The 25,639-nt window shown below is 45.4% G+C and overlaps 1 protein-coding gene across 2 annotated transcripts; it reads right to left on the bottom strand.

Annotated features, from left to right (window-relative positions):
• Positions 1-725: 725 nt before the first annotated feature.
• On the bottom strand, positions 726-25,426 carry LOC110307148 (acyl-coenzyme A thioesterase 1). Of its 2 annotated transcripts, XM_029484325.2 has the most exons (4): positions 24,951-25,407; positions 20,228-20,430; positions 17,442-18,001; positions 726-1,610 (listed from the first exon to the last, which is right to left on the bottom strand). In XM_029484325.2, exons 1-4 carry the CDS (start codon positions 25,405-25,407, stop codon positions 1,502-1,504), a joined length of 1,329 nt encoding a protein of 442 aa, XP_029340185.1. In that variant the 3' UTR covers positions 726-1,501. The 2 variants fall into 2 exon arrangements, with proteins under 2 accessions (XP_029340185.1, XP_085686662.1); XM_085830536.1 differs by lacking the exon at positions 726-1,610 and having other exon boundaries at positions 17,283-18,001; positions 24,951-25,426.
• Between the last annotated feature and the right edge of the window lie 213 nt (positions 25,427-25,639).

Here is a 25,639-nt window from a genome sequence, read left to right as displayed (position 1 = left end):
ATATGGTGGAGGCACCGAGGGCTTGGGTGACAGCTGTATGCCACCCCTTTTATTATTTTTTTGCTGTACTCCTTGATCAGGGCCATACCTTTCCTCATATTTTGCTGCTTCTTCTTCTAATTCTGCCTCTTCACTAGGGTCTAAATCATCAGGATCTGAACTATTAAGCTCTAGGGCTTCTAAATCTTGAATGGGATAAATGTTACTAAGTTTACCTGTAGGGGGCGCGTTTTCACCTTCCCCTTTTTTAACTCCCCCCTTTTCTAACTTCCGGGGAGGGCCTTTTTTCTTAGACATGTCTTTCTTTTTACGAGCTCCTAATCTCTTGCTCCGTTCGGTTTCTGACATGCTGTCCTGAACCTCTTCTAACGTCTCTTGTCCCTCAACCACTGCAGGTCGGCAGGTCTCATCTTCTAAGCAATTCTTTATTAACTTCCAAATTGCCTTAGTGCAATTTTTTATCTAGGTCTCTTCCCAGTTTATTCCACAAGGCTATGGTCAGGGAACCCGAACAAGCATACCATGGGGCAACACGATCAATCTCTTTGACAAAATTTTGTAGAGTGCGTGTGGCAATCTTGAGGTCTCACTGCTTAAGGACAACTTGCAGTGCCTTTACAACTGACTGTGATGACCCCACTATGCCTGCAGCTTATCTACATCTGACTTAAGGCACGCTGAAGCAGAAGTGGAAGTAGAAAACTGTGGTCTCCCTTCCCCCACCTGCTTGAACCTGCTTGCTCAAGGGTGGAGTTTCCTGTTCATTCGTTCTGCCGTGCCCACTGCTGGACCCTGTCGGCTTTGCTGCTTGGAGGCACACACGGGTTCGTCCTGCTACTGGATCCCGAGTTACTTGGCGGGAAATTGGGATCCCTCCCCCTTCCTTTATAACTGAATGTTGAAATTAGTAAAGGTGGGCCTTGAACATGGAATCGTCTTGGCCCCATTCTTTCTTCCGCCCCGGCTAGATTCCTCTCTTTTCAGCTCGAACTGCCATTCTCAGTTGAACCGTTCGTGTTGTGGACTGCGGGTAGGCCGCAACAGAAAACCACGCTCCGCTCCTGAAGCAGAAGTGAAAGTAAAATGCCATGCTCCGCTCCCTTATGTACAAGAGACTGACAGAGCTTGACGGTGCTGCCGCTTATCTATGTCGGACTGACCGCACCTCAAAATTAACACCAACCACAATGAACACAATAAGACACTAGGAGAAAGAAGAAAAGCACCAGGGTTACAAAAACCAAAGCTTCTACCGACCCGTCCCACGGTGATTCTAGATTGAGACCAAAGTCAAAAGGAACAACAGGCTCACGGTCAGACATACCTCTCCGAACTTACCTTCCCCTGCAGTTCTGAATCCGCCCTGTCTCCAAGGGGTCTCCTCAATGCCGGCAATGTTGTGGCAGTTCCCGGGTTTCGGCATCAGATGTGTTATAGTCTGTGTTATAGTCTCGCCAGCGAAAACACACACAGGACACTCGGATCCTTCTGCAGTAAAGCTTTAATGCATCTCGAGAGACAGATGATCAGCTTCTGAGGAGGAGACCCAGAGCACAGGAAACCCGGTCCTTAAATAGACCATGAAGAGCGGTTGGAGACGTGAAAGTCGGCTGTAAATGGGGTAAAAGTCAGGACAAGCATTCAACCAGGTAATGTATACAGTTCTTTATAAATTTATACAACACTGACTATGCATTGCAACACTGTCTAGTTCTCCAAGATAATTCTGCCTCTAACCATTTGGAAGAGGGAGGATTTAGCTGTAAATCGTTGGGGAGATGGTGATATCAATATTTCTATATTATAATGAAAAGTTAAGTCATTTTGATAGTTGTTCCTCCTTGCATAATTTAAGTCATGGAAACAGCTGAGCTTAGCAAAAGACACACAGCATCAAATTCTTACAGTCACATTGAAGGTGGATGTTTAACGTAAGTAAGACTCTCTTCTGAGGTTCAGCATCATTGATATGGCCTGCTTCTCTCCTTTGTTCTCTTAGCCTAAAATAAAATATCAAATATGTCCACTGGCTTATCAGTAGCCAGCCTTTTATCACTGACAGTTAAAATGTTTCAAAGCACCCCAAGGAGAGATTTAAGGTCACTCCCGTCTCCATGGTCAAGAGAACCAACTGAGCAGAGCTTGGTCTGCTGCTCACTTCCCTGATCGATGCATTTCTCCCTCCCATGGTCCACTTCTTCATGGAGATAGTATCCAACAACATCCTGTCCCCTTTCATTTGTAGCAGGGAAAGGGATTTCCATTATTTTACAGGGGAACCACCACATTGCAAGTATCAACCTAAATAAGGATCACAGGGTCTCCAGAGAGTACTGATCTCTATTTGGAATAGAACAACAGGGCAATGGGAACACTGCTGCCACAAGAAGCTGATTCTATTCAAGGATACTGAAGCAAGGGAAAGATTATCAAGAAAAAACTTAGTGTTACAAAAAGTAACAACACTTGAACACAGAACCATGAACAGAAATGTGCAGCCGGACTTTGATTCTGAGCAACACAGCTGGGGAGAAATTACTAAGGAATCATTATTCTGAGTGTGGTATTCCCACACCTATAATGCCAGAGACTGAGGCAGGTGGATTCTTGTGAGTTCAAGGCCAGCCTGGTCTGCATAATGAGTTCCAGTCCAGCTGGGAATACAGAGTAAAACCCTGTCTCAAAAAACAAATTATTATTATTATTATTGTTGTTGTTGTTGTTGTTGTTGTTGTTGTAATGATGGCTTTGCCTTTGCACAGGATTGTGAGGACCTGTTAAGAGTCTTGTTAGGCTTCTTGCTCTCCTTCTGTCCTCTCCTCCTGCTTTTCCTCTCTCCCCATCCCCTTCCTCTCCTCCCTACCTGCTCATGGCTGACCTCTACACCTCTACTCTCTCTCTCTTTCTGCCTTTCTCTGTCTCTACTACTCTCTTAACTTCCCTCCCCATGCCCTGAATAAACTCTATTCTATTCTTTTTTTTTTTTAAAGTCTTGTTAGATAGTATCAGGAAGTTGTGTGTGTGAGAGAACCCTTCTTTTATAACCCCCTGGCTTCATTTAATTACTTAGAACTGACACATGCAGTTTCAATTTGATTCTAAGAACTTTCAAATCTACCTCTTTTACTTTTTCTTATTGTTTTTTAAAGATTTATTTATTTATGTTTGTGAGTACATTGTTGCTGTCTTCAGACACCAGAAGAGAGCATCAGATCCCATTACAGATGATTGTGAGTCACCATGTGGTTGCTGGGAATTGAACTCAGGACTTTTGGAAGAGCAGTCAGTGCTCTTAACCACTGAGCCATTTCTCCAGCCCTTTATTATTGTTTTTAAATTATTGTTTGTGTTCTGGCATGTTGCCCTGCATTTGTGTCTGGTACCCATGGAGGTCAGAGCATGTGTCAGATCCCCTGGAACTGGGGTTACAGACAATTGTGAGCACTGGGAATCGAACCAGGATTCCCCAGAGAGAGCAGCCAGTGCTCTTAACTGCCGAGCCCCTGATTGTAAGATGTTTAATTATAACATTGTCCTTCCAAGTTAAGACAAATGAGAAAACAAGTTAAAGAGTCTGCCTCATTGTGATGTAGTCTTGTTCTTACATTGATCGATCATCTGTGTTTACAGCTTACATGTCTGTTTGTGATGTTGGATAATCTGATGAACTTTCAATGTGTTCTCGTAGCAGGAATGAAGTCAGCCCCTTGCAATTTCCTTCCAACTGTCCACCTTTGGCTTACAGGGCCTTAGGAAAGTACAGCTTCTGTTCCTAGATTTCATTGCAGAAAACAGAATTGGAAGAATCTGTAAGAATTTAAGACCTACTCTAGTCTATAGGTAGACAGTTTAAAAAGCTCCAAAACAATGAACGGAGAGCCAATAAGTACATGTACTGTGGTTGATCACTGAATGGAACCAGTCTAATAGAGAAGCTGTTTGCCAGATAGCAGGGCTACAGGAATGGAGTCACCTAAGCCCAATGGGACCCAGATGATGCCACACAATGCCTGGGTTCTGGGTATGGAGCCACAAGGTTTGTGTTCACCCTGCTCGCTTTAAGCCTTTTGGTCCAATCTTTCTTTGTCGTTTGAGTTCCTTTAGAATGGGACGGATTCCTCTGTGCTGTTTTATATATTGTAAATAACTTGCTTTTTCAATTATAGGAGTTCACAGTTATGAGTTGCTTTGGATATCAGAAGAGGGTTTGGACATTTTAACAATGATAATTCTGTTAAAGCTGTGAGCACTTTTGAAGTTGGAGTGACTAGTCTTGCATCATGAGGCAGCCACGAGTGTGCAAAAGAACATTACGGCTTAAAGTGAATCGTCCCCCATGGGCTCCTGTGTTTGTAAAAGTGGTTCCCAGATGGTGCTGCTGTTTTAGGAGGCCGTAGAATCTTTGGGATGAGGGACCTGCCCAAAAGCAGTAGATCACCCAGGTGGGGTGGGTGGCCCAGCATCTTCCGGCCTGAGCTGTATGTATCCTGATGTCTGAGATGTGAGCTTCTGTACTGCAACTTCCACTGTTGTGTTTTCTATACTTTGGTAGACTGAAACCTCCCACACTGTGGCCCCAAATAAATCCCATTTAAAATTGCTTCTATTGGGCACTTGGTCACAGCAACGATGAGAATGAATAACTGACACAACTGTCTGCCCATCATCACATTCTGTAGCTCACTGGGATTGTGGAGACCAAAATTTCTTACGTGTCACCTTGGTTTCTAACATAAAAATAAGTAAAAAGTATTCTTGTACTCTCTGTGCCTTTTACGTTTTAGCCCTTTCATTTGTTTGTTAAGTCCTGGCTTCACAGCTCCAGAGCCATGCTATGTACTGTCCTGGTTCTCCAGAAATCTTAAAACATTTCTCAAACATAGGAACTGGTCTCCTTTAAAGTTAACCTGGGCTTCCACAAAGGGAGAGAGGTTTGTCACATACAAACAGCCACACTCTCTCTACAGGCTCACTCCTGTTCTCCATCAGTTCTGTTACCCTCAGCGTCTAACATTCAGGATTCTCGTGCAATTTGGGAACCCATAATGCAAACATTAACCAAATCCATAACATTTTATCTCAAGGGATGATACTGATGGCTGTCATGGGCTTTGATTGTTTCCTCTAACACAGCTTTGGAGAGTCCTTGCGTTGACTCTTACGCTATGGTTCAACTCTTTGACCACTGGAAGTGCACCTCCCTCGCACTTCCACTCAATTGCTGGTGGACATTTGGGCTGCTTCTAAACAATAGGACTCTCCTATACTGCAAACAAAAAGAATCCCGTATCCATCTAAGTAAAAGCTGGTTGTTTTCCAGTGCAGCTGACACATTGGATGGTCTCTAACAGTATTTTTTTTTTCCAACAACAAGTGGTAAGGTTAGACATCTGACTTTTTATCACTCTTGATGAAGTGGTGAACTTTACAGTTTTATTTCATAATTCTTTGATCACTATGTAGGCTAAATAAGCGCCCCCACCACCTCATTGGCTCTTAGCGCTTCATATAAAAATATCCAATAATTTCATATGCTTTCCTGGTGGGAAGAGTCTCTCTCGCTGTAACTGCTCATCTGTATAAGCCTAAGCATTCTGGAAGAAGGGGATAAAAGGTGCAAGATGAGAAATGTAGTGGTGTTTTACTTTGTCTGTGAGTATGCTGGCACCACAACACCTCATGGAGGTTGGTGGGTCTCAGGGATCAGACCCTCGGCTTTGACGGCAGCTGTCTTTATCAGCTGATCCATCTGGCTGGCACTGTTACGTGGAGGGATTTCAGAACCCCTAAGACTTTTTTCAAGATTTGTGTACGTATAGAACGATTTCAGTGTTGGGTGATCTTTTTGTGCACTGTATAAAGATTGACTCTGTATTGTCCAAATGCTGATTCCTGTGCCCAGCAGGGAGTTGAGTGCAGACTGGACTTTGGCATTCATATGGTCCCATCATATTTTGTAAACACTCCCTCTGTCACTTTCAGATTGTGTGGGAAGCCACATATGCCATTACAAGGTGGCACTGGCTACTTCTGGCCACCACCCATAAGTTTGGGTAAACAACCAATGTGCACATGTGCAGTAGAGTTTTTTGCCGAGTCACTGCCTGGCCCGGGGCATGTAAATGAGGTACTGAATGCATAACCAATTGGGTGTAGATATGTAAATGTGGTATGTAAATGAGGTACTGAAAGCATAAACAATCAGGTGTAGACATGTAAATGAGGTACTGAAATCATAACTAATATGGTGTGGACACGCCTCTCCTAGGCCTATATAAGCAGCGCCAGTTCTGTGCTCAGGGTCTTTTTGCCTCTGCAATCAAGCTCTCCCAATAAACGTGTGCAGAAGGATCCTGTTGTGGCGTCTTTCTTGCTGGCAAGTAGAGCGCTCACAGGATTGGTTTAATAAAAAGCTAGTGGCCTATAGGAAAGGAAGGGAGAATAGGTTGGACTTCCCAGAGAATTAGAACTCTGAGGAAAAAGCAGGTTCAGGGACTAGAAACAGAGAGGCAACGGGCCACCTGGCAGGACATAGGCCAGGCCAGTATTGTTGGGTTAGAACAGCTGAGAATCTGCCCAGCTACAGTACCAAGGCTTATTTATAATAAATGTAAGTCTGTGTCTTTATTCAGAGCTGGGGCAGGGCAGAGAAAGTCTATACAGCAACACTTCAAAGTGAAAAGTTTAGAAACATGGTAACTGTGGTAAGTGGCGATTTTTTTTTTTTAACATTCTGTCCACATAGCATGGTTGATAGGGTCTGTCCCCCTCAGATTCTCCCCTCTCCACACCCTCAACACTCAAACTGCCCAATGGACGGAGGCTTCTAAGGGTTTAAGAGTTTCTCTTGTCAGGAAAGTTTGTCTAAATTACCCTGAAATTCACAACTATGTATTTGTCCCAAGCCGCTGGACTTGGATGTTCAGTGTCTTCTGAGGAATCTAATTTGAAATCAGAAATTGAGATCTTATGTATCTCCCTTGAGAGAGGTTAGCTTAAATGGACAGCATGGTTTTTGCACAGCTGCTGGCTGCCGGGGTGCACAGACTTTATGCAGCTAATCTGTTCCTGGCTCACTTCCCAAAGCTGTGAACAGAAGTTACCTAGTTGAGAGCTTGCCATGAACTTTGCCCCAGTTCCAACTCAGCCCGAATGTTGGGAGGGCGACGCTATCAGGTGCCACTCCTGTGACTTTTATCAACAGAGTAATGTTACAAAGTCAGGATGCCTGGCCAGGCTCCCGGGTCAGCACTGGTTATATGGACAGAATGGAACAGCTTACACTGGGCCTGTGCTCACCACTCCCCACCCCCAGCAACCATTCTGCTGGAAACATTCAGAAACTAGGGGGCAGTGAGTCTGTGAGGAGAACTGGAGTGCCCGTTCTCTTCATCTGAGTGAAGTGTGACCTGGGTAGTGGGACAGCCACCTCAAACTGATGTCAAGGCCTCCTTTAATCATTCCTGGTGCCTTGACTGCAGCTGTTCTCACATCCCCTAGAATCGGAGTCCTTGTGACCTCCATGGTCATCAGACAGAAAGCAAGTTCCTAACTCCCCTTCCAGGAGATCTTCTCCCCATCCCCAAGACTCTGTCCCAACTCAGTCTAATCTGTCTGTCCTTCTGTCTTTGTGAGAATGGTATCAATCAAGATACCCAACCCAGAAAAGGAAACCTGTACATTTTTATATGCTTGCATTTAATGGATATGGTATTTAATGGATTTGAATTAATTTTTTTCTAGCCCAAATTTTGCCATACATTAACATAAAGTGAGGCAAAACGACTCCCTAGTCCTCCCGTCTGTCACCATGCAGGCTGTTGAGAGGTTCAATGTGTCCTCAGAGGTTCCACAGACCATCTGTATTCGGATGTCTCTCTGATATCCGTTTGTTTGTTTGTTTGTTTGTTTGTTTGTTTGTTTGTTTTTAACTGCTTTGATGAGTTTGATACTTTTCCAGCTATTTCAACAAACAAACTCTAGCTTTCTTTAGTGTCTCATGAAAAACTCATGAGTAATTGAATTTTAATTGCTGAGTAAGAATTAAATAAGATAGAGGGGACAGTAACTTACTAAAGAACCTCTCATCATTAATAAAACTGTATTATGTTTTGTATTATGTTATGTTTCCCCGGTACTCAGGAGGCTGAGGCAGGAGGATTGCAAGAAGGAAGAAGGGAGAGAGGGAGGGACAAAGACTATATAGCAGATGCCCCCGTGGGCATCAAATACTAGGTTACCTACTATCTGCATGGCACTTAATCTCTAGTATCCCCCCCAAACCAGGCTATTGTTCTAATACACCCAGTTTCCCCCCCTCACACTCTTCTGTCATAAAAATACTAAAAACTAAAACTGCCTTTCCCTGCCCCAAACTTCTACAGCCTGAACCTGAAAAGCCTCAAGGAGACTTTAGAGTAATCACGGTTTAGAAAATGCTTGTACCCATTACATGGGCTACAGAGAAACTGCAGCGGAGCCAACTGCCAGCCTTGAGAACACCCTCAGATGTTGCTGCCTCGCTCTATCAGAAGCTCCTTAGAACCCAGTGGGTAGAAGTCCCAATGACTGCGTCCTGCATGCAGCTGTGGGTAGAATTTTTCCTGGCAGATGGTGGATGGGGTGTAGGCTATTCTACTGTGACCTTCCCCCATACTTCTCTCTATGCATGTCACAAGACCTTGTTTCCAAGTTCCTTCCCTATACCAAAGGGACCTCATTAAGGAAAAACAACCCAAGGAAAGGAACCTCTTGTCGGCATTGGTAATACATCCGTGTCATCTCGAGGCTTGGGAAACTGAGGCATGAGGGTGTCAGGTTCCAGTCCAACCTGGACTATAACAGAGAAAAACCCTACATAGGAAGATGGGGAGGCTGGTGGGAAGAGAGAGGGCAAAGGAATCCTCCTTACCTGGACACAGAACCAGAAAAGAATCTGAGCATGTGTTCTGTGCTGGTTGTGGATTTTGCTTTGTTTGTTGCCTCGACACAAGCCAAGGTTATCTGGGAAAGGGGAACCTCAGCTGAGAAAATGTCTCCATCAGATTATCTGGGGGTTACTCCTCCTTTTCCTCCTCCTCCTCCTCCTCTTCTTCTTCCTCCTCCTTCACTTTAGGTGATGCCTCTACTGGTCAGGTGTTCCCAGGTATTTTAAGAAAGTAGGCTGAATAAGCCATAAAGAGAAAGCCAGGAAGCAGCGTCCCTCCATAGCTTCTGCTTCAGCTCCTGCCTCCAGGTTCCTGCCTTTGAGTTTCTGCTCTGACTTCTTTCATGCTGGACTGAGGGGTATGGAAGTGTAAGCCAAGTAAACAAACTTCCCTCCCTGAGCTGCTTCTGGTCATGATGTTTGAACACAGCAATAGAAACCTAACTAAGACTCCTTCCTAAATCCCCCACCTCCCACTTGATTACCACCAGGTCATACTCCTTTTCTGCAAATGTGTCTCAACTATGCACTCTCCATCAAACTGAGCATTAAAACACACATGTTTCCATACGACTTTGAGACTTCATTTCTGAAGGTTCTCGTATCACTTTTATTAAACGAGTTTATGTTTCCTCTTAGCTGCCTGTCTTGTGTTATAGGGGATCAAACATGAGCCTAGCAATGGGTAAAGAAATCCCTCCTCCTGTGCTGACCACTCTCTGACTGGCCATCTGGCTGTGGCCTAAATGTGCAGGGATGAGAGCGTTTGCTCACACACATCCTCTTCCCTGCCTCGAAGACAGGTCTGAAGGTTGGCACACATGGGATTCCTGACAGCTGTTTCCTTCCCCAGCTGCTCTGCTGCCTCCTGGACTAAATGTTCTTCCTCCCCTTGCGTCGCCATGACAGAGCTCATCACACCAAGAGGTTCTCTCCCCAACGTTGGTTTGCTTTGTAAAGTTGATGTGCACACAGAAAGAAGGAAAGAAAGAAAAAAAGAAATAAAGACAGACAGAAAGGAAGGAAAGAAAGAGAAAAGGGGAGGGAAAAAGAAAGAAAAAAGGAAGAGAGAGAGGAAAGAAGGAAGGAAAAAAGAAAGGAAGAAAGGAAGGAAGGGAGGGAGGGAGGGAGGAAGGAAGGAAGGAAGGAAGGAAGGAAGGAAGGAAGGAAGGAAGGAAGGAAGGAAGGAAGGAAGGAAGGAATCTTAGTTTTGCTGCAGCCTATATGTGTATTAGGCATCTGAAAAGGAGGCCCCCAAGTCACCCCAAAGCCACTTCGGGAGGGAAGATGAGAGCAGGAACACTGGCCCAAGATTGAAGGACACAATTTTCGGCTAAACAAGTGTGTTTACTCATGGTTCCTTTTTATTCCCAGCACTTTTTCTTTTTTTTTTTTTTTTTAATATTTTTATTACATATTTTCCTCAATTACATTTCCAATACTATCCCAAAAGTCCCCCATAGCGCCCCCCACTTCCCTACCCACCCATTCCCATTCTTTTGGCCCTGGCATTCCCCTATATTGGGGCATATAAAGTTTGCAAGTCCAATGGGCCTCTCTTTCCATTGATGGCCGACTAGGCCATCTTTCGATACATATGCAGCTAGAGACAAGAGCTCCAGGGTTCTGGTTAGTACATCATGTTGTTCCAACAATAGGGTTGCAGATCCCTTTAGCTCCTTGGGTACTTTCTCTAGCTTCTCCATTGGGAGCCCTGTGATACATCCAATAGCTGACTGTGAACATCCACTCCTGTGTTTGCTAGGCCCCGGCATCGTCTCACAAGAGACAGCTATATTTGGGTCCTTTCAGCAAAATCTTGCTAGTGTATGCAATGGTGTCAGCGTTTAGAAGCTGATTATGGGACGGATCCCTGGATACAGCAGTTTCTAAATGATCCATCCTTTTCATCACAGCTACGAACTTTGTCTCTGTAACTCCTTCCCTGGGTGTTTTGTTCCCAATTCTAAGAAGGTGCACAGTGTCCACACTTTGGTCTTCATTCTTCTTGAGTTTCATGCGTTTATCAAATTGTATCTTATATCTTGGGTATCCTAAGTTTTGGGCTAATATCCACTTATCAATGAATACATATTGTGTGAGTTCTTTTGTGATTGTGTTACTTCACTCAAGATGATGCCCTCCAGGTCCATCCATTTGGCTAGGAATTTCATAAATTCATTCTTTTTAATAGCTGAGTAGTACTCCATTGTGTAAATGTACCATAATTTCTGTATCCATTCCTCTGTTGAGGGACATCTGGGTTCTTTCCAGCTTCTGGCTATTATAAATAGGGCTGCTATGAACATAGTGGAGCATGTGTCCTTTTTACCAGTTGGGACATCTTCTGGATATATGCCCAGGAGAGGTATTGCTGGATCCTCCGGTAGTACTATGTCCAATTTTCTGAGGAACCGCCAGACTGATTTCCAGAGTGGTTGTACAAGCTTGCAATCCCACCAACAATGGAGGAGTGTTCCTCTTTCTCCACATCCTCGCCAGCATCTGCTGTCACCTGAATTTTTGATCTTAGCCATTCTGACTGGTGTGAGGTAGAATCTCAGGGTTGTTTTGATTTGCATTTCCCTGATGATTAAGGATGTTGAACATTTTTTCAGGTGCTTCTCTGCCATTCGGTATTCCGCAGGTGAGAATTCTTTGTTCAGTTCTGAGCCCCATTTTTTAATGGGGTTATTTGACTTTCTGGAGTCCACCTTCTTGAGTTCTTTATATATATTGGATATTAGTCCCTTATCTGATTTAGGATAGGTGAAGATCCTTTCCCAATCTGTTGGTGGTTTTTTTGTCTTATTGATGGTGTCTTTAGCCTTGCAGAAGCTTTGTAGTTTCATGAGGTCCCACTTGTCAATTCTCGATCTTACAGCACAAGCCATTACTGTTCTATTCAGGAATTTTTCCCCTGTGCCCATATCTTCAAGGCTTTTCCCCACTTTCTCCTCTATAAGTTTCAGTGTCTCTGGTTTTATGTGAAGTTCCTTGATCCACTTAGACTTGACCTTAGTACAAGGAGATAGGAATGGATCGATTCGCATTCTTCTACATGTTAACAACCAGTTGTGCCAGCACCATTTGTTGAAAATGCTGTCTTTCTTCCACTGGATGTTTTTAGCTCCCTTGTCGAAGATCAAGTGACCATAGGTGTGTGGGTTCATTTCTGGGTCTTCAATTCTATTCCATTGGTCTATTTGTCTGTCACTATACCAGTACCATGCAGTTTTTATCACAATTGCTCTGTAGTAGAGCTTTAGGTCCGGCATGGTGATTCCACCAGAGGTTCTTTTATCCTTGAGAAGAGTTTTTGCTATCCTAGGTTTTTTGTTATTCCAGATGAATTTGCAGATTGCACTTTCTAATTCGTTGAAGAATTGATTTGGAATTTTGATGGGGATTGCATTGAATCTGTAGATTGCTTTTGGCAAGATAGCCATTTTTACAATGTTGATCCTGCCAATCCATGAGCATGGGAGATCTTTCCATCTTCTGAGATCTTCTATAATTTCTTTCTTCAGAGACTTGAAGTTTTTATTATATAGATCTTTCACTTCCTTAGTTAGAGTCACGCCAAGATATTTTATATTATTTGTGACTATTGAGAAGGGTGTTGTTTCCCTAATTTCTTTCTCAGCCTGTTTATTCTTTGTGTAGAGAAAGGCCATTGATTTGTTTGAGTTAATTTTATATCCAGCTACTTCACTGAAGCTGTTTATCAGGCTTAGGAGTTCTCTGGTGGAATTTTTAGGGTCACTTATATATACTATCATATCATCTGCAAAAAGTGATATTTTGACTTCATCTTTTCCAATTTGTATCCCTTTGATCTCCTTTTGTTGTCGAATTGCTCTGGCTAGGACTTCAAGTACAATGTTGAATAGGTATGGAGAAAGTGGACAGCCTTGTCTAGTCCCTGATTTTAGAGGGATTGCTTCAAGCTTCTCACCATTTACTTTGATGTTGGCTACTGGTTTGCTGTAGATTGCTTTTATCATGTTTAGGTATGGGCCTTGAATTCCTGATCTTTCCAAGACTTTTATCATGAATGGGTGTTGGATCTTGTCAAATGCTTTTTCCGCATCTAAGGAGATGACCATGTGGTTTTTGTCTTTGAGTTTGTTTATATACTGGATTACGTTGATGGATTTCCGTATATTGAACCATCCCTGCATCCCTGGGATGAAACCTACTTGGTCAGGATGGATGATTGTTTTGATGTGTTCTTGGATTCGGTTAGCAAGAACTTTATTGAGGATTTTTGCATCAATATTCATAAGGGATATTGGTCTGAAGTTTTCTATCTTTGTTGGGTCTTTTTGTGGTTTAGGTATCAGAGTAATTGTGGCTTCATAGAATGAGTTGGGTAGAGTACCTTCTGTTTCTATTTTGTGGAATAGTTTGTGAAGAACTGGGATTAGATCTTCTTTGAAGGTCTGATAGAACTCTGCACTAAACCCATCTGGTCCTGGGCTTTTTTTAGTTGGGAGACTATTAATGACTGCTTCTATTTCTTTGGGGGATATAGGGCTGTTTAGATCATTAACCTGATCTTGATTCAACTTTGGTACCTGGTATCTGTCTAGGAACTTCTCCATTTCATCCAGGTTCTCCAGTTTTGTTGAGTATAGCCTTTGGTAGAAGGATCTGATGGTGTTTTGGATGTCTTCAGGATCTGTTGTTATGTCTCCTTTTTCATTTCTGATTTTGTTAATTAGGATGCTTTCCCTATGCCCTCTAGTGAGTCTGGCTAAGGGTTTATCTATCTTGTTGATTTTCTCAAAGAACCAGCTCCTTGATTGGTTGATTCTTTGAATAGTTTTTCTTGTTTCCACTTGGTTGATTTCACCCCTGAGTTTGATTATTTCCTGCTGTCTACTCCTCTTGGGTGAATTTGCTTCCTTTTGTTCTAGTGCTTTTAGGTGTGTTGTCAAGCTGCTAATGTGTGCTCTCTCTAGTTTCCTTTTGGAGGCACTCAGAGCTATGAGTTTTCCTCTTAGAAATGCTTTCATTGCGTCCCATAAGTTTGGGTATGTTGTGGCTTCATTTTCATTGAACTCTAAAAAGTCCTTAATTTCTTTCTTTATTCCTTCCTTGACCAAGGTATCATTGAGAAGAGTGTTGTTCAGTTTCCACGTGAAGGTTGGCTTTCTATTATTTATTTTGTTATTGAAGATCAGCCTTAGGCCATGGTGATCTGATAGGATGCATGGGACAATTTCAATATTTTTATATCTGTTGAGGCCTGCTTTGTGACCAATTATGTGGTCAATTTTGGAGAAGGTACCATGAGGTGCTGAGAAGAAGGTATATCCTTTTGTTTTAGGATAGAATGTTCTGTAGATATCTGCCAGATCCATTTGATTCATAATTTCTCTTAGTTTCACTGTGTCCCTGTTTAGTTTCTGTTTCCATGATCTGTCCATTGGTGAAAGTGGTGTGTTGAAGTCTCCCACTATTATTGTATGAGGTGCAATGTGTGCTTTGAGATTTACTAAAGTTTCTTTAATGAATGTGGCTGCCTTTGTATTTGGAGCATAGATATTCAGGATTGATAGTTCCTCTTGGAGGATTTTACCTTTGATGAGTATGAAGTGTCCCTCCCTGTCTTTTTTAATGACTTTGGGTTGGAAGTCAATCTTATCAGATATTAGAATGGCTACTCCAGCTTGTTTCTTCATGCCATTTGCTTGGAAAATTGTTTTCCAGCCTTTCATTCTGAGGTAGTGTCTATCCTTTTCTCTGAGATGAGTTTCCTGTAAGCAGCAAAATGTTGGGTCTTGTTTGTGTAGCCAGTTTGTTAGTCTATGTCTTTTTATCGGGGAGTTGAGTCCATTGATATTAAGAGATATTAAGGAAAAGTAATTGTTGTTTCCTGTTATTTTTGTTGTTAAAGTTGGCATTTTGTTCTTGTGGCTGTCTTCTTTTAGGTTTGTTGAGGGATTACCTTCTTGTTGTTTCTAGGGCGTGGTTCCTGTCCTTGTATTGGTTTTTTTCTGTTATTATCCTTTGAAGGGCTGGATTCGTGGAGAGATAATGTGTGAATTTGGTTTTGTCGTGGAATACTTTGGTTTCTCCATCTATGTTAATTGAGAGTTTGGCTGGGTATAGTAGCCTGGGCTGGAATTTGTGTTCTTTTAGTGTCTGTATAACATCCGTCCAGGATCTTCTGGCTTTCATAGTCTCTGGTGAAAAATCTGGTGTAATTCTGATAGGCTTGCCTTTATATGTTACTTGGCCTTTTTCTCTTACTGCTTTTAGTATTCTATCTTTATTTAGAGCATTTGTTGCTCTGATTATTATGTGTCGGGAGGTATTTCTTTTCTGGTCCAGTCTATTTGGAGTTCTGTAGGCTTCTTGTATGTTCATGGGCATCTCTTTCTTTAGATTTGGGAAGTTTTCTTCTATAATTTTGTTGAAGATGTTTGCTGGTCCTTTGAGTTGAAAATCTTCATTCTCATCCACTCCTATTATCCGTAGGTTTGGTCTTCTCATTGCGTCCTGTATTTCTTGGATGTTTTGAGTTAGGATCTTTTTGCATTTTACATTTTCCTTGATTGTTGTGCCGATGTTCTCTATGGAATCTTCTGCACCTGAGATTCTCTCTTCCATCTCTTGTATTCTGTTGCTGATGCTCGTATCTATGGTTCCAGATTTCTTTCCTAGGGTTTCTATCTCCAGTGTTGCCTCATTTTGGGTTTTCTTTATTGTGTCTACTTCCCTTTTTAGGTCTAGTATGGTTTTGTTCATTTCCATCATCTGTTTGGATGTGTTTTCCTGTTTTTCTGTAAGGACTTCTACCTGTTTGATTATGTTATCGTGTTTTTCTTTAAGGATTTGTAACTCTTTAGCAGTGTTCTCCTGCAATTCTTTAAGGGATTTTTGTGCTTTCTCTTTATTGTCTTCTGCCTGTTTAGCAGTGTTCTCCTGCATTTCTTTAAGTGTGTTATTAAAGTCCTTCTTGAAGTTCTCTATCATCATCAGGAGATATGCTTTTAAATCCGTGTCTAGCTTTTCCGGTGTGTTGGGGTGCCCTGGACTGGGCGAAGTGGGGGTGCTGGGTTCTGATGATGGTGAGTGGTCTTGGTTTCTGTTAGTAAGATTATTACGTTTACCTTTCGCCATCTGGTAATCTCTGGGGTTAGTTGTTATCGTTGTCACTGTTTAAAGATTGGAGCAGAAGCTGTGTTCCACTAACCAGCAGTCTCTAAATCCTGCGGCGGGGGTCGTGGGTAGCTGACGGTACCCCGGTGCTGGTCCAGCCGGAAAAGGCCTGTGGTCCTACACAGGCCGTTTTTCTGCTTCCCTAACTAATGCAGTCTCTGGTCCCGCGTGCAATTGGATTGGAGCAGAAGCTGTGTTCCACTCTCCAGAAGTCTTAAGATCCTGTGGTGGGTGTTGTGGGTAGCTGGTGAGTGTCAGCCGACCCTGCGCCCCAGCTGCCCCGGTGCTTTTCTGACCGGAAGAGGGTTGTGGCCCTATGTAGGCCGTATTTCTCTCTCCCCAACCAGAGCAGTCTCAGGTCCTGCGTGATTGGACTGGAACAGAAGCTGTGTTCCACTCACCAGCAGTCCCAAAATCCTGTGGCGGGGGTCGTGGGTAGCTGGCGGGTGTCAGGCAACCCTGCGCTCCCGCTACCCCGGTGCTGATCTGGCCGGATGAGGCCTGTGGCCCTACTCAGGCCGGTTTCTGCTTCCCTAACTAATGCAGTCTCAGGTCCCGCGCAATTGGATTGGAGCAGAAGCTGTGTTCCACTCACCAGCAGTCCCAAAATCCTGCGGCGGGGGTCATGGGTAGCTGGCGGGTGTCAGGCAACCCTGCGCTCCCGCTACCCAGGCGCTGATCCAGCCGGATGAGGCCTGTGGTCCTACTCAGGCCGGTTTCTGCTTCCCTAACTAATGCAGTCTCAGGTCCCGCGCAATTGGATTGGAGCAGAAGCTGTGCTCCACTCACCAGAAGTCTTAAGATCCTGTGGCGGGTGTTGTGGGTAGCTGGCGAGTGTCAGCAGACCCTGCGCCCCAGCTGCCCCCGGTGCTTTTCTGACCGGAAGAGGGTTGTGGCCCTATGTAGGCCGGATTTCTCTCTCCCCAACCAGAGCAGTCTCAGGTCCCGCGTGATTGGACTGGAGCAGAAGCTGTGTTCCACTCACCAGCAGTCCCAAAATCCTGCGGCGGGGGTCGTGGGTAGCTGGCGGGTGCCCAGCACTTTTTCTTGGATAGCTCCAGTTTCTATAGAACGTGCTTTATTTCTCGCAGCTGGATTGAACCCAGGATCCTGCATGCGCCAGTCAAGGACTCGACAACGAAATTCAATTCCCAGCCTTTGAATCACCACTATTTTGATACTTATATTAATTTTTTAAAATGTAAACCTAAAGCAGTTATATGTTCAGGTGAAGTCATCTGAAATGATATTCTTACAATGTATTTGTACCTTTCCCCAACCCCCAAACCATCATATAATAGGTTATATTTTAGGAGACACATGCAAACACTTACTACCCAACTGTTTGTGGAAGAAAGTCTGGAGTTGCTGCCATGCATCCAACTGGGCCATAGCGTGAGGCTTGGGCTCCCCTCCAAAGGTGATGTTGGCACCCACCAGGAGGTGCATGCCAGCACTGCACAGCGGGAAGTAAGGGGGCTCAATATAATGCCCTGCTGCTGGGTAGCAGATGATCTGGGGCTTCTCCTTCCCGTGGGCCTGCAGGCGTTTGGAGATCTCATCGGCATAGAACTTGCTCTTCCAGTTGTGGTCGTCCTGACCTACAAGGAACAGGAAGGTCGTGTCAGACCTTTCCACGGGGATGAAGCTCTTCTGTTCTACCAGAGGGCTTTGCAAAGCATCTACAACATCCTTGAGGCCATCCTTGGTCATTTTGACCTGATTTCTCAGGATTGTCACAGGGGGTATAGTCTCATCCTTGTAGTAGATGGTGTTTCCAACAGCAGCCACGGAGCCATTGATGACCACAGCGGCCGTGATGCCCTTCAGGAAGGAGGCCATAGCAAGGCCAAGTTCACCCCCTTTGGAAATCCCAAGCAGCCCAATTCCAGGTCCTTTTACCTGAGAAAGAAACAAATGAAAATTGGAGATTTAGTCCAGGAACAGTATTGAACAGTGAGTAGACCTAACCAAAAAGTCAAATAGTCCTGGGCCAACATCAGCATTTTCTTTTCAAAGCCACCATGGCAGAATGAAGCTACATTGGCCACTAAACTATTAAGACAATGGACCCAAGAAACTAAGGAAAATACACATTCATGCTGCCTGATCTCTCACTGGACAGGAGCACCGATGTGGCCTTTCAATTCTGCCACAACCACTGGTATTTTGCTTTCCACTTTCTCCAAAGGACCCCCTCCCCCACATCCTCTCCTACCTCCTCAGCCTCTTGGGTCCCCGCCCCACCCCCATGCATGCCCCTCCCCCTCAGCTCTCCATACTGCAGTGAGAAAACAGAAGCTCTGGCAGGAAAGCCTCCTCCCTCCCCAGCCCCTCTGTTCCTATGGAGGCTCAGACTCTCAGATGACCACATGATCTCAGCGGGCCACCCTCTGGCTGTGTCTGGGATGCTGCCCACTCACTATCTTTCTCCAGGATTGGCCTCCCACACTTAACTTCCAGCCTCCTCCCCTGTAAACCTCTCTGCTGGTCCTCCTTGGGTCCTCCCTGCTCTGGGCTCTTCTGTTTTCTCACAGCCCTGGGCCCCCAGCTGTGGTAGCCTAGACTTTGTTCCCTGCCCTGGTTCCCTACAAAAGCTGTGGGAAGATGCTGTCCTGGCTGGTTGTGTGTCAAACTGACACAAGTTAGAGTCATCAGAAAGAAAGAAGTTTCAAATGAGAAAAATCCCTCCATGAGATCCAGCTATAAGACCTTTTCTTAATTAGTGGTCAATGGGGGAAGGCCCCACCCACCGTGGGTGGTGCCACCAGTGGCTGGTGGCCCTGGGTTCTATAAGAAAGCAGGCTGAGCAAGCTATGAGGAGCAAGCCAGCAAGCAGCACCCCTCCATGGCCTCTGTATCAGGTCCTGTCCCCAGGTACCTATTGGATTTGAGTTCCTGTCCTGACCTCTTTCAGTGATGAAGAGCAATGTGGGAGTGACAGCTGAATAAACCCTTTCCTCCCCGACTTGCTTTCTCGTTGTGGTGTTTCGTCTCAGCAATAGAAACCCTGACTAAGACCGTGCTTGTTGTACTTTCCTTTCTCCATTCCCTGCTCAGCGCCTTCAGGTGGCACTGTCCACAAGGACTGCTCCTGTCCTGAGTCCCAGTGTCCTCTGGGCTATAAGCAAAAGGCCATTTGGCTGACATCTCATAGAAACCAACCAATCATCAAGTTTTAGTTCTCAACACAATTAGACTTACCTGGGAAGGGAGTTTCAGTGAGGAACCTTGGCTGGGTCAGCCTAAAGACTTGCCTTTGAGGGAATTTTTTAGTTTCACTGATTGAGGTGGGGATATACACCATGAATGCAGGTGGCACTATTTCCTGGTCCAAGCCCTAGGCTATATAAAACTGGAAGAGCTGAGTGTTAGCACGCTCAGATTCTGGGCTCTCCCATCCTGACCATGAATGTGACATGATTCACATTCTGCCTCTGTGACTTGCTGGCTTTGATGGAGGATAAGCTGGAACTGTGAGTTAAAACAAGCCCTTTCCCTATAGGTTGCTTGGGGCGGGGGGCAGGTATTTTCATCTTTAATCACAGCAACAAAAATGAAACTAGAATATCTACTTATCAAGGGAGAAAACAGAAATGCCAAAGTCACGGAATGGGAAAATGGGAAAATCAGACCTCTGAACTCAGACTTCTCTCTAGATGCATCCTGCACTGGCTCCTCTTCTCTAAGAGCATCAGTGCTTCCAGCCACGTCAATGTCTGATTATAAAATTATAAAATGAGCAAGGGTTGCCAGCCCAGCCTGTGCTATGCTGAACCTAGAAAACTCAGAGCACCCTGGTCTCCTGCTGTTGATTCTCAAGTCACTCTTACATTGTTCACCCTGTGCCTCCCACAGGGATGCAGGGACATGGGAACACAGGGACACGGGGATGAGGTGACACAGGCAGCAGAGAGCTGCCGAGCATATCATATGAAAGAGTACTGGCTGGCAATGGCTCTACCATTTTTCTTTCTCTTTATTTGTATCAAACCCAGGGATCTCAAATCTCCTTGGGCTCTTTGGGGAATAAAGAGATCGAGGCTGTAATCAGTTTGCTCATTCTGTGAAATGAAGCACACATGTGAGACTCTGATAGGGGGCCAATAAAACTTGAGGGAACCTTACCTCGGGGTGGCTGCGCAGGTAGTTCATGGCTTCTTCAAAGTACTCCATGCGCATGGCTTCCATGTTCTTAGGGAGGTCGTCGTAGTTGTAATAAGCCAGAGCCATGACGGCAAAGCCCTTCCCAGCCAGCAGACTTGCCCGATACTCCAGAAGGCCACCTCCAACTCCCAAAAGGTCTATGATCCCAGGAAAGGGTCCAGATTCTGCAGAAGAAAAAAAAAATCAAAACTAAATATTACTAAGAACTGTTTGCACTGGCATCAAAGGTGCTTCCTGCTTCTGTGAGGAGGACAAGGTTTTGAACAGACCGTGAAATATGCTGAAAGAGTTCCTGCCTTCAAGCATCTGGAGGGTAGCCTGGGCTAAATCTACACCCCCTTCCATACCTAAAACCTCAAAGCTCCATAAGTGTTTACAAAGACATTAAAGGGACATTCAGAAGTTAGGGGAAAAAATGTGTGACCCAAACACACATACACAGACAAACAAACAACCCTTATAATAACAACAATAAAAACACTGTCCCTTTCTGTCTCCCAAACCAGACAATGCCAGCTGTCACTGAGGATATGCAGCAACCAGAACCATCACATGACGCTGGTGTAACACAAAACACTGTACTGTGTAGAAACCAGCCGACTGTTGCTCACAAAGTCCAACCTACACACAACCTTATATACGGTTATATAAGGCAGTCCTTTCTCTCTGAAGTATGAATGAGAAATGAAATGAAACCTGTGTTCACACATGAACACAAAGTGTTCGTAGCCATGTTAGTCATAATCGCCAGACTGCAAACAAACACAACGTCCCTCCGCCGGTGAATGGCTACAAACCGTGTTCCCTCCATAGGGTGGTGCAGTATGAAGAAACAGAAAGGCCTGATGGGTAGAAGACCCCATGAATCTCAAATGCATTCTGCCAAGTGAAGGGACAGAGACTCAAAAGGCTGCATGTTCATTCTGCATTTGTGTGTGTGTGTCTTAAATATTTCCACGATTTGTATAAGAGGGGTGATCTTTTGTATGTCCAAATTAAACTATAACTCAATGCTACAGTTAATCATGATTTCAAATTGATTGGATCTAGAGTCAATGAGACACACCCATGGGCATTTCCAGAATGGATTAAATGAGGAGAAAAGCCCCTTCTCCCAGGGTGGGCAGCGCCTTCTGCTGGCAGTCCAGACACCAAGCAGTCTGAGGAAAGGCCTGCTTTGCATGTTCTTTGTTTGCTGGGTAAGCGAATCCACCCTGGTTGCTGTCGTCGTGGCTGACGCTGGAAACCCAGCTTCTTTGGCCTTCCAACCTAGCTCTCGAGGAATTCTACAGGCCTCCATGGTCACACTGGGATGGCGGGCGGAGGCATGCAGTGGGTGTGGGGAGCAATAACTATGTTCTCAGCCTCTCAAGTGCAAACGGCCGTTATCAGAGTACACAGCCCATGGCTAATCTAATAAATCTCTTTGCACAATAGAACTTCTGTCGATTCGAATCCTCTAGAGAGCCCTGATGTAGGCTCTCAGCAGACACTCCATGGGCACCAGAAAGCCCCACTGTGGCCAGTCCCTTCTTCTACACCACTGTGGGGTTTATGTGCTGATGTCCTTTTGTATCATTGCCTCTTAAGGGTGTGCCTTACATTGTTTGTGCTTAGCTAACAAGGCACTTGCTGTCAAACCCGATGCCCTGAGTTCAATCCCCAGGATGCACATGGTGGGAGACGAGAACTCATTTGAACTGTACTCGGGCACCCACACATGTACCCCACATATACACACACATGTACCCCACATATACACACACATGTACCCCACATATACACACACATGTACCCCACATATACACACACAAAATAAATATTTTAGCCTCCCTACTTCATGAATTTTATCTTAGTGACTAGAGACAGATGGGGGGGGGGGTTCAGCTGTGTTGTGGGAACGGGCAGGTGATAAGCACTGTTTGTTTGTTAAAACTGATCTTACTATTAAGAAGTTCCTCAAGTTTATACTGAGGGATATAAACTTGGTGTTCTTCTCCTGGTGTCCAAGATATCAGGGTTAGGGGAATCTGATTCCCTAGTCAACGGCTATTGAACTCTTCTCTGCAGTCTTGGCCACCATGAACAAAAGGAGTAATGGTCTAACAGGTAGCCTACCCTGTGCCAGCACCGTCTTGAACATTCCATGATGGCTACACAAAGACTGGCTGGGCGTCACTGCTCCTGAAGGTGTAGCTGTGGTCAGGGCCCTTTGAAACAACTTGCACCAGACCTTTTCTTTTTCTTTTTTTTTTTTTTAAAGATTTATTTATTGATTATATGTAAGTACACTGTAGCTGTCTTCAGACACTCCAGAAGAGGGAGTCAGATCTCGTTACGGATGGTTGTGAGCCACCATGTGGTTGCTGGGATTTGAACTCCGGACCTTCAGAAGAGCAGTCGGGTGCTTTTACCCACTGAGCCATCTCACCAGCCCCAGACCTTTTCTTATAACCATTTCCACCTTGGTGTGTGTGTGTGTGTGTATGTGTGTGTGTGTGTGTGTGTGTGTGTGTGTGTGTGTGTGTTTGGTGGGGGCGTGGGGGAGAGTGGGAAGCACTTCCCCTGCTAGTCTGGTAGTTGTACCTGGAGGTCAATCTGTGTTTGGTCTAAAACACAAATCTCAGTGGTTGTGATTGGAGCTAAGAGGCTCGGTTGTAACTGATAAATGAACTTTAACTATGTAAACAGGTTACTCAGCAAGTCCTCCAGGAGACAGTTTTTTTTTTAATGCTCCCCCACCCCACCCCCAGCACAGCAACATTAGGCAAAGGCATCTCTTGAATGTTCTTTTCTCGCCTGCTCTCTATGTAGGCTAAGCTGGTAACAAAGACAACAGGGAGCAGAGAGGCAGAAAAGGCAGAGCCGCAGCTTTGACAGCAGAGCACTTAGCAGACCAAGCCCTGAAGCCGCTAAGGTAGGCTGCCGCTCTCGCCCCTCAGCAGTCCTGTGACATGGTGTGTGCCCAGCACCTGGCACCCAGTTCCTGAATGGATATCTCAGCTTCCAAGCAGCTGGCACAGTGTCAGCCTGCAACTCCTCCTCTGAGCATAGCCCTGGCAAAGGGCAGGCTTCCCAGGTTGTCATGGCAACAGTCACTTGGTTGTGAAAGGGTTCAGGCAACTGGATGAAGAAGCAACCAAATGATTTAAGCACAGCCAGGGAAAGAAGAATAGTGGAAATAAGGAGATGGCAAGAGAGAGTAGTGAGTCGAGGCTAAGGAAGACTGAAAGCTGGAAGCTCTGGAGTGCTGGTCACCAGAAGACACCAGACAGCTGCCAGTTCTATCGAGGGTCTTAGACTTAAGGATATAACATTGGCCAGAAGTGAAGGGACCTGATGCCCAAGACCTTCCAGACAGTGACACTAGAAGATGCCACCAATTGCTGCATTTACCCACTGCTGTGGCTCTCTGCTGGTAAACACTAGAGGAATGACCAGCCATTGCAGAGCTTGCTTCCCTGTGATCTCAGCTTAGGTTGAGCAAAAGATTCAGGCAGCTGTGGGTCAATTACTCCGACTTCTAGAGATTCGACTCTATTTATTCATAGCTCCAATACTGGGGGCATTTGGACTATTTTTAAGCAATGTACTTTCTGGGGCAGACATGTCACAAAAGGGCAGAATTACATATTCATCTACCTAGCTAAAAACTTAATTGCTTCCCAGAGTAACTGAAAGAACACTTCCACTCTCTCTAGCTGTGTATTGAGTGACATTTCCTCCAAGCAAAATTGACATTAATTGGAAATGGCGGGCTTTGAAAGTTTGTCACTCTTGAAGCTACACAATATATCCTATAGTTTAGGGTTTTTGTTTTGTTTTGTTTGTTTTTGTTTTTTTGAGACAGGGTTTCTCTGTGTAGCCCTGGCTGTCCTGGAACTCACTTTGTAGACCAGGCTGGCCTTGAACTCAGAAATCTGCCTGCCCCTGTCTCCCGAGTGCTGGGATTAAAGGCGTGCGCCACCACTGCCTAGCTCTGTAGTTTAGTTTTGCATGTTGCTTTTGCACTTATCTTTGGTTATTAAAGAGGCAAAACAACAATCTCCTATTGCTGGTCTACAGGAAAGGCCTCCCTCCTAGTCTATGTAAGTCTCAGAGCGCAATGGAAAGAAAAACTTCAGAAGGAAGAAACGACCCTTGTTTTGAAAAGGGGTTTTGCTGTGTTGACCAGACTGGCTTGGAGCTCCGAAGTCAAGGCAGCCTGTCCCAACCTTCTGTACAGCTCAAAATGGATTAACATTTAAAAGAATATTTAAAGATGGCTATTGATTTGGAGATAGGGTGTTTTGTTTGTTTGTTTTTAGTGTAGTCCTGTTTGTCCCAGAACACACTCTGTAGCTGGCCTGGAACTCAGAGATCCCAGTAACTCTGCCTCCCCCAGTGCTGGGTTCAAAGGTGTCCGTCCACCAACCACACCGGGTGTTATGTATAACTGCTAGTTTTCATTTTATTGTTACAAGGGTCTTGTCACTTTCCTTAAAACTCACTAGTGGCATTAGTCTTGTAACTTAGCAGCGGAATTGAAGGACCAGCTTCAGGCAAACAGCATCACCATAACAGGTTTCTTCTGGTCCAGTCCTGTCTCCTTCCCACCGAGTCCTAGATCATTTGGAGCTACCCTTTTCTTCACTTAAAACCACAGGGGAACTTTGAGCAAAGGGAAATGTGGAGGGCTGCTCACCTGGGGGCAGGAAGAGCGTGGCGCGCACCCGGCCCTCGCGCACGGGCACGCGCCGCACCCCGGGAGCCATGAAGTGACGCTCGTGCACCGCCCGCGCCAGCCGCTGCCCGCCGTCGGGCTCGTGTCCGTCCAGCACCTCCAGCTCCACCACGAAGGGCGTCTGCACGTCGCGCTTGACCAATCGCCAAAAAGGCCGATCGGGCTCCATGGCCCAGAGCAGCCCCATGGGCTCGAGCCCCGAGAAGCTGCCGCCCAGCGCGGGCGCGCGCGCCAGGTCCAGCTCGCCGCCAGCGTCGGCGCGGTAGCGCGCGTGGGCTCGGAAGAGCGCGCCCTTCTCGTCGCGCAAGGCAGAGCGCAGTGTGACGGGCTGCTCCGGGGCCAGGCCGCGCACGGCGATGCTCAGCGGCTCATCCCAGCAGCTGCGGCCCGCGGGCTCCACGCTCAGCGTCGCCTCCATCTCCAGCTGGACTGGTAGAGGAGGGTGGCCTGGGCTCCTGGAGTAGTTAGTAGTCGCGGGCGGGACCACTCGCTGCAGTCCCATTGGTTGGCCTCAGACAGACACCTCCTAAGAGTTGTGAGACTTCTTTGTGCAAATCCTGGTTTCCCAATTGAAAGGAAGAATGTTTGCTAAGAACAAAGACCCTGCTGGAGAATCCACAAAGTGTCTAAATCAAAGCACAATGACAGCC

The sequence above is a fragment of the Mus caroli genome, unplaced genomic scaffold, assembly GCF_978045245.1.
Source record: "Mus caroli unplaced genomic scaffold, Mus_caroli_1 scaffold_14, whole genome shotgun sequence".
NCBI lineage: Eukaryota > Metazoa > Chordata > Mammalia > Rodentia > Muridae > Mus > Mus caroli.
Note: the sequence above shows the minus strand (reverse complement) of the source record. Positions and strands in the feature narration are given on the sequence as shown.

What these genes read in the sequence shown, in the direction of transcription:
- LOC110307148 (XM_029484325.2), bottom strand. Translation starts at nt 25,407, where the DNA reads ATGGAGGCGACGCTGAGCGTGGAGCCCGCGGGCCGCAGCTGCTGGGAT. An exon ending in CACGCTCTTCCTGCCCCCAG is followed by an intron (nt 20,431 to 24,950) that starts GTGAGCAGCCCT and finishes TTTCTTCTGCAG; the next exon opens with AATCTGGACCCTTTCCTGGG. An exon ending in ACCTGCGCAGCCACCCCGAG is followed by an intron (nt 18,002 to 20,227) that starts GTAAGGTTCCCT and finishes TTTCTTTCTCAG; the next exon opens with GTAAAAGGACCTGGAATTGG.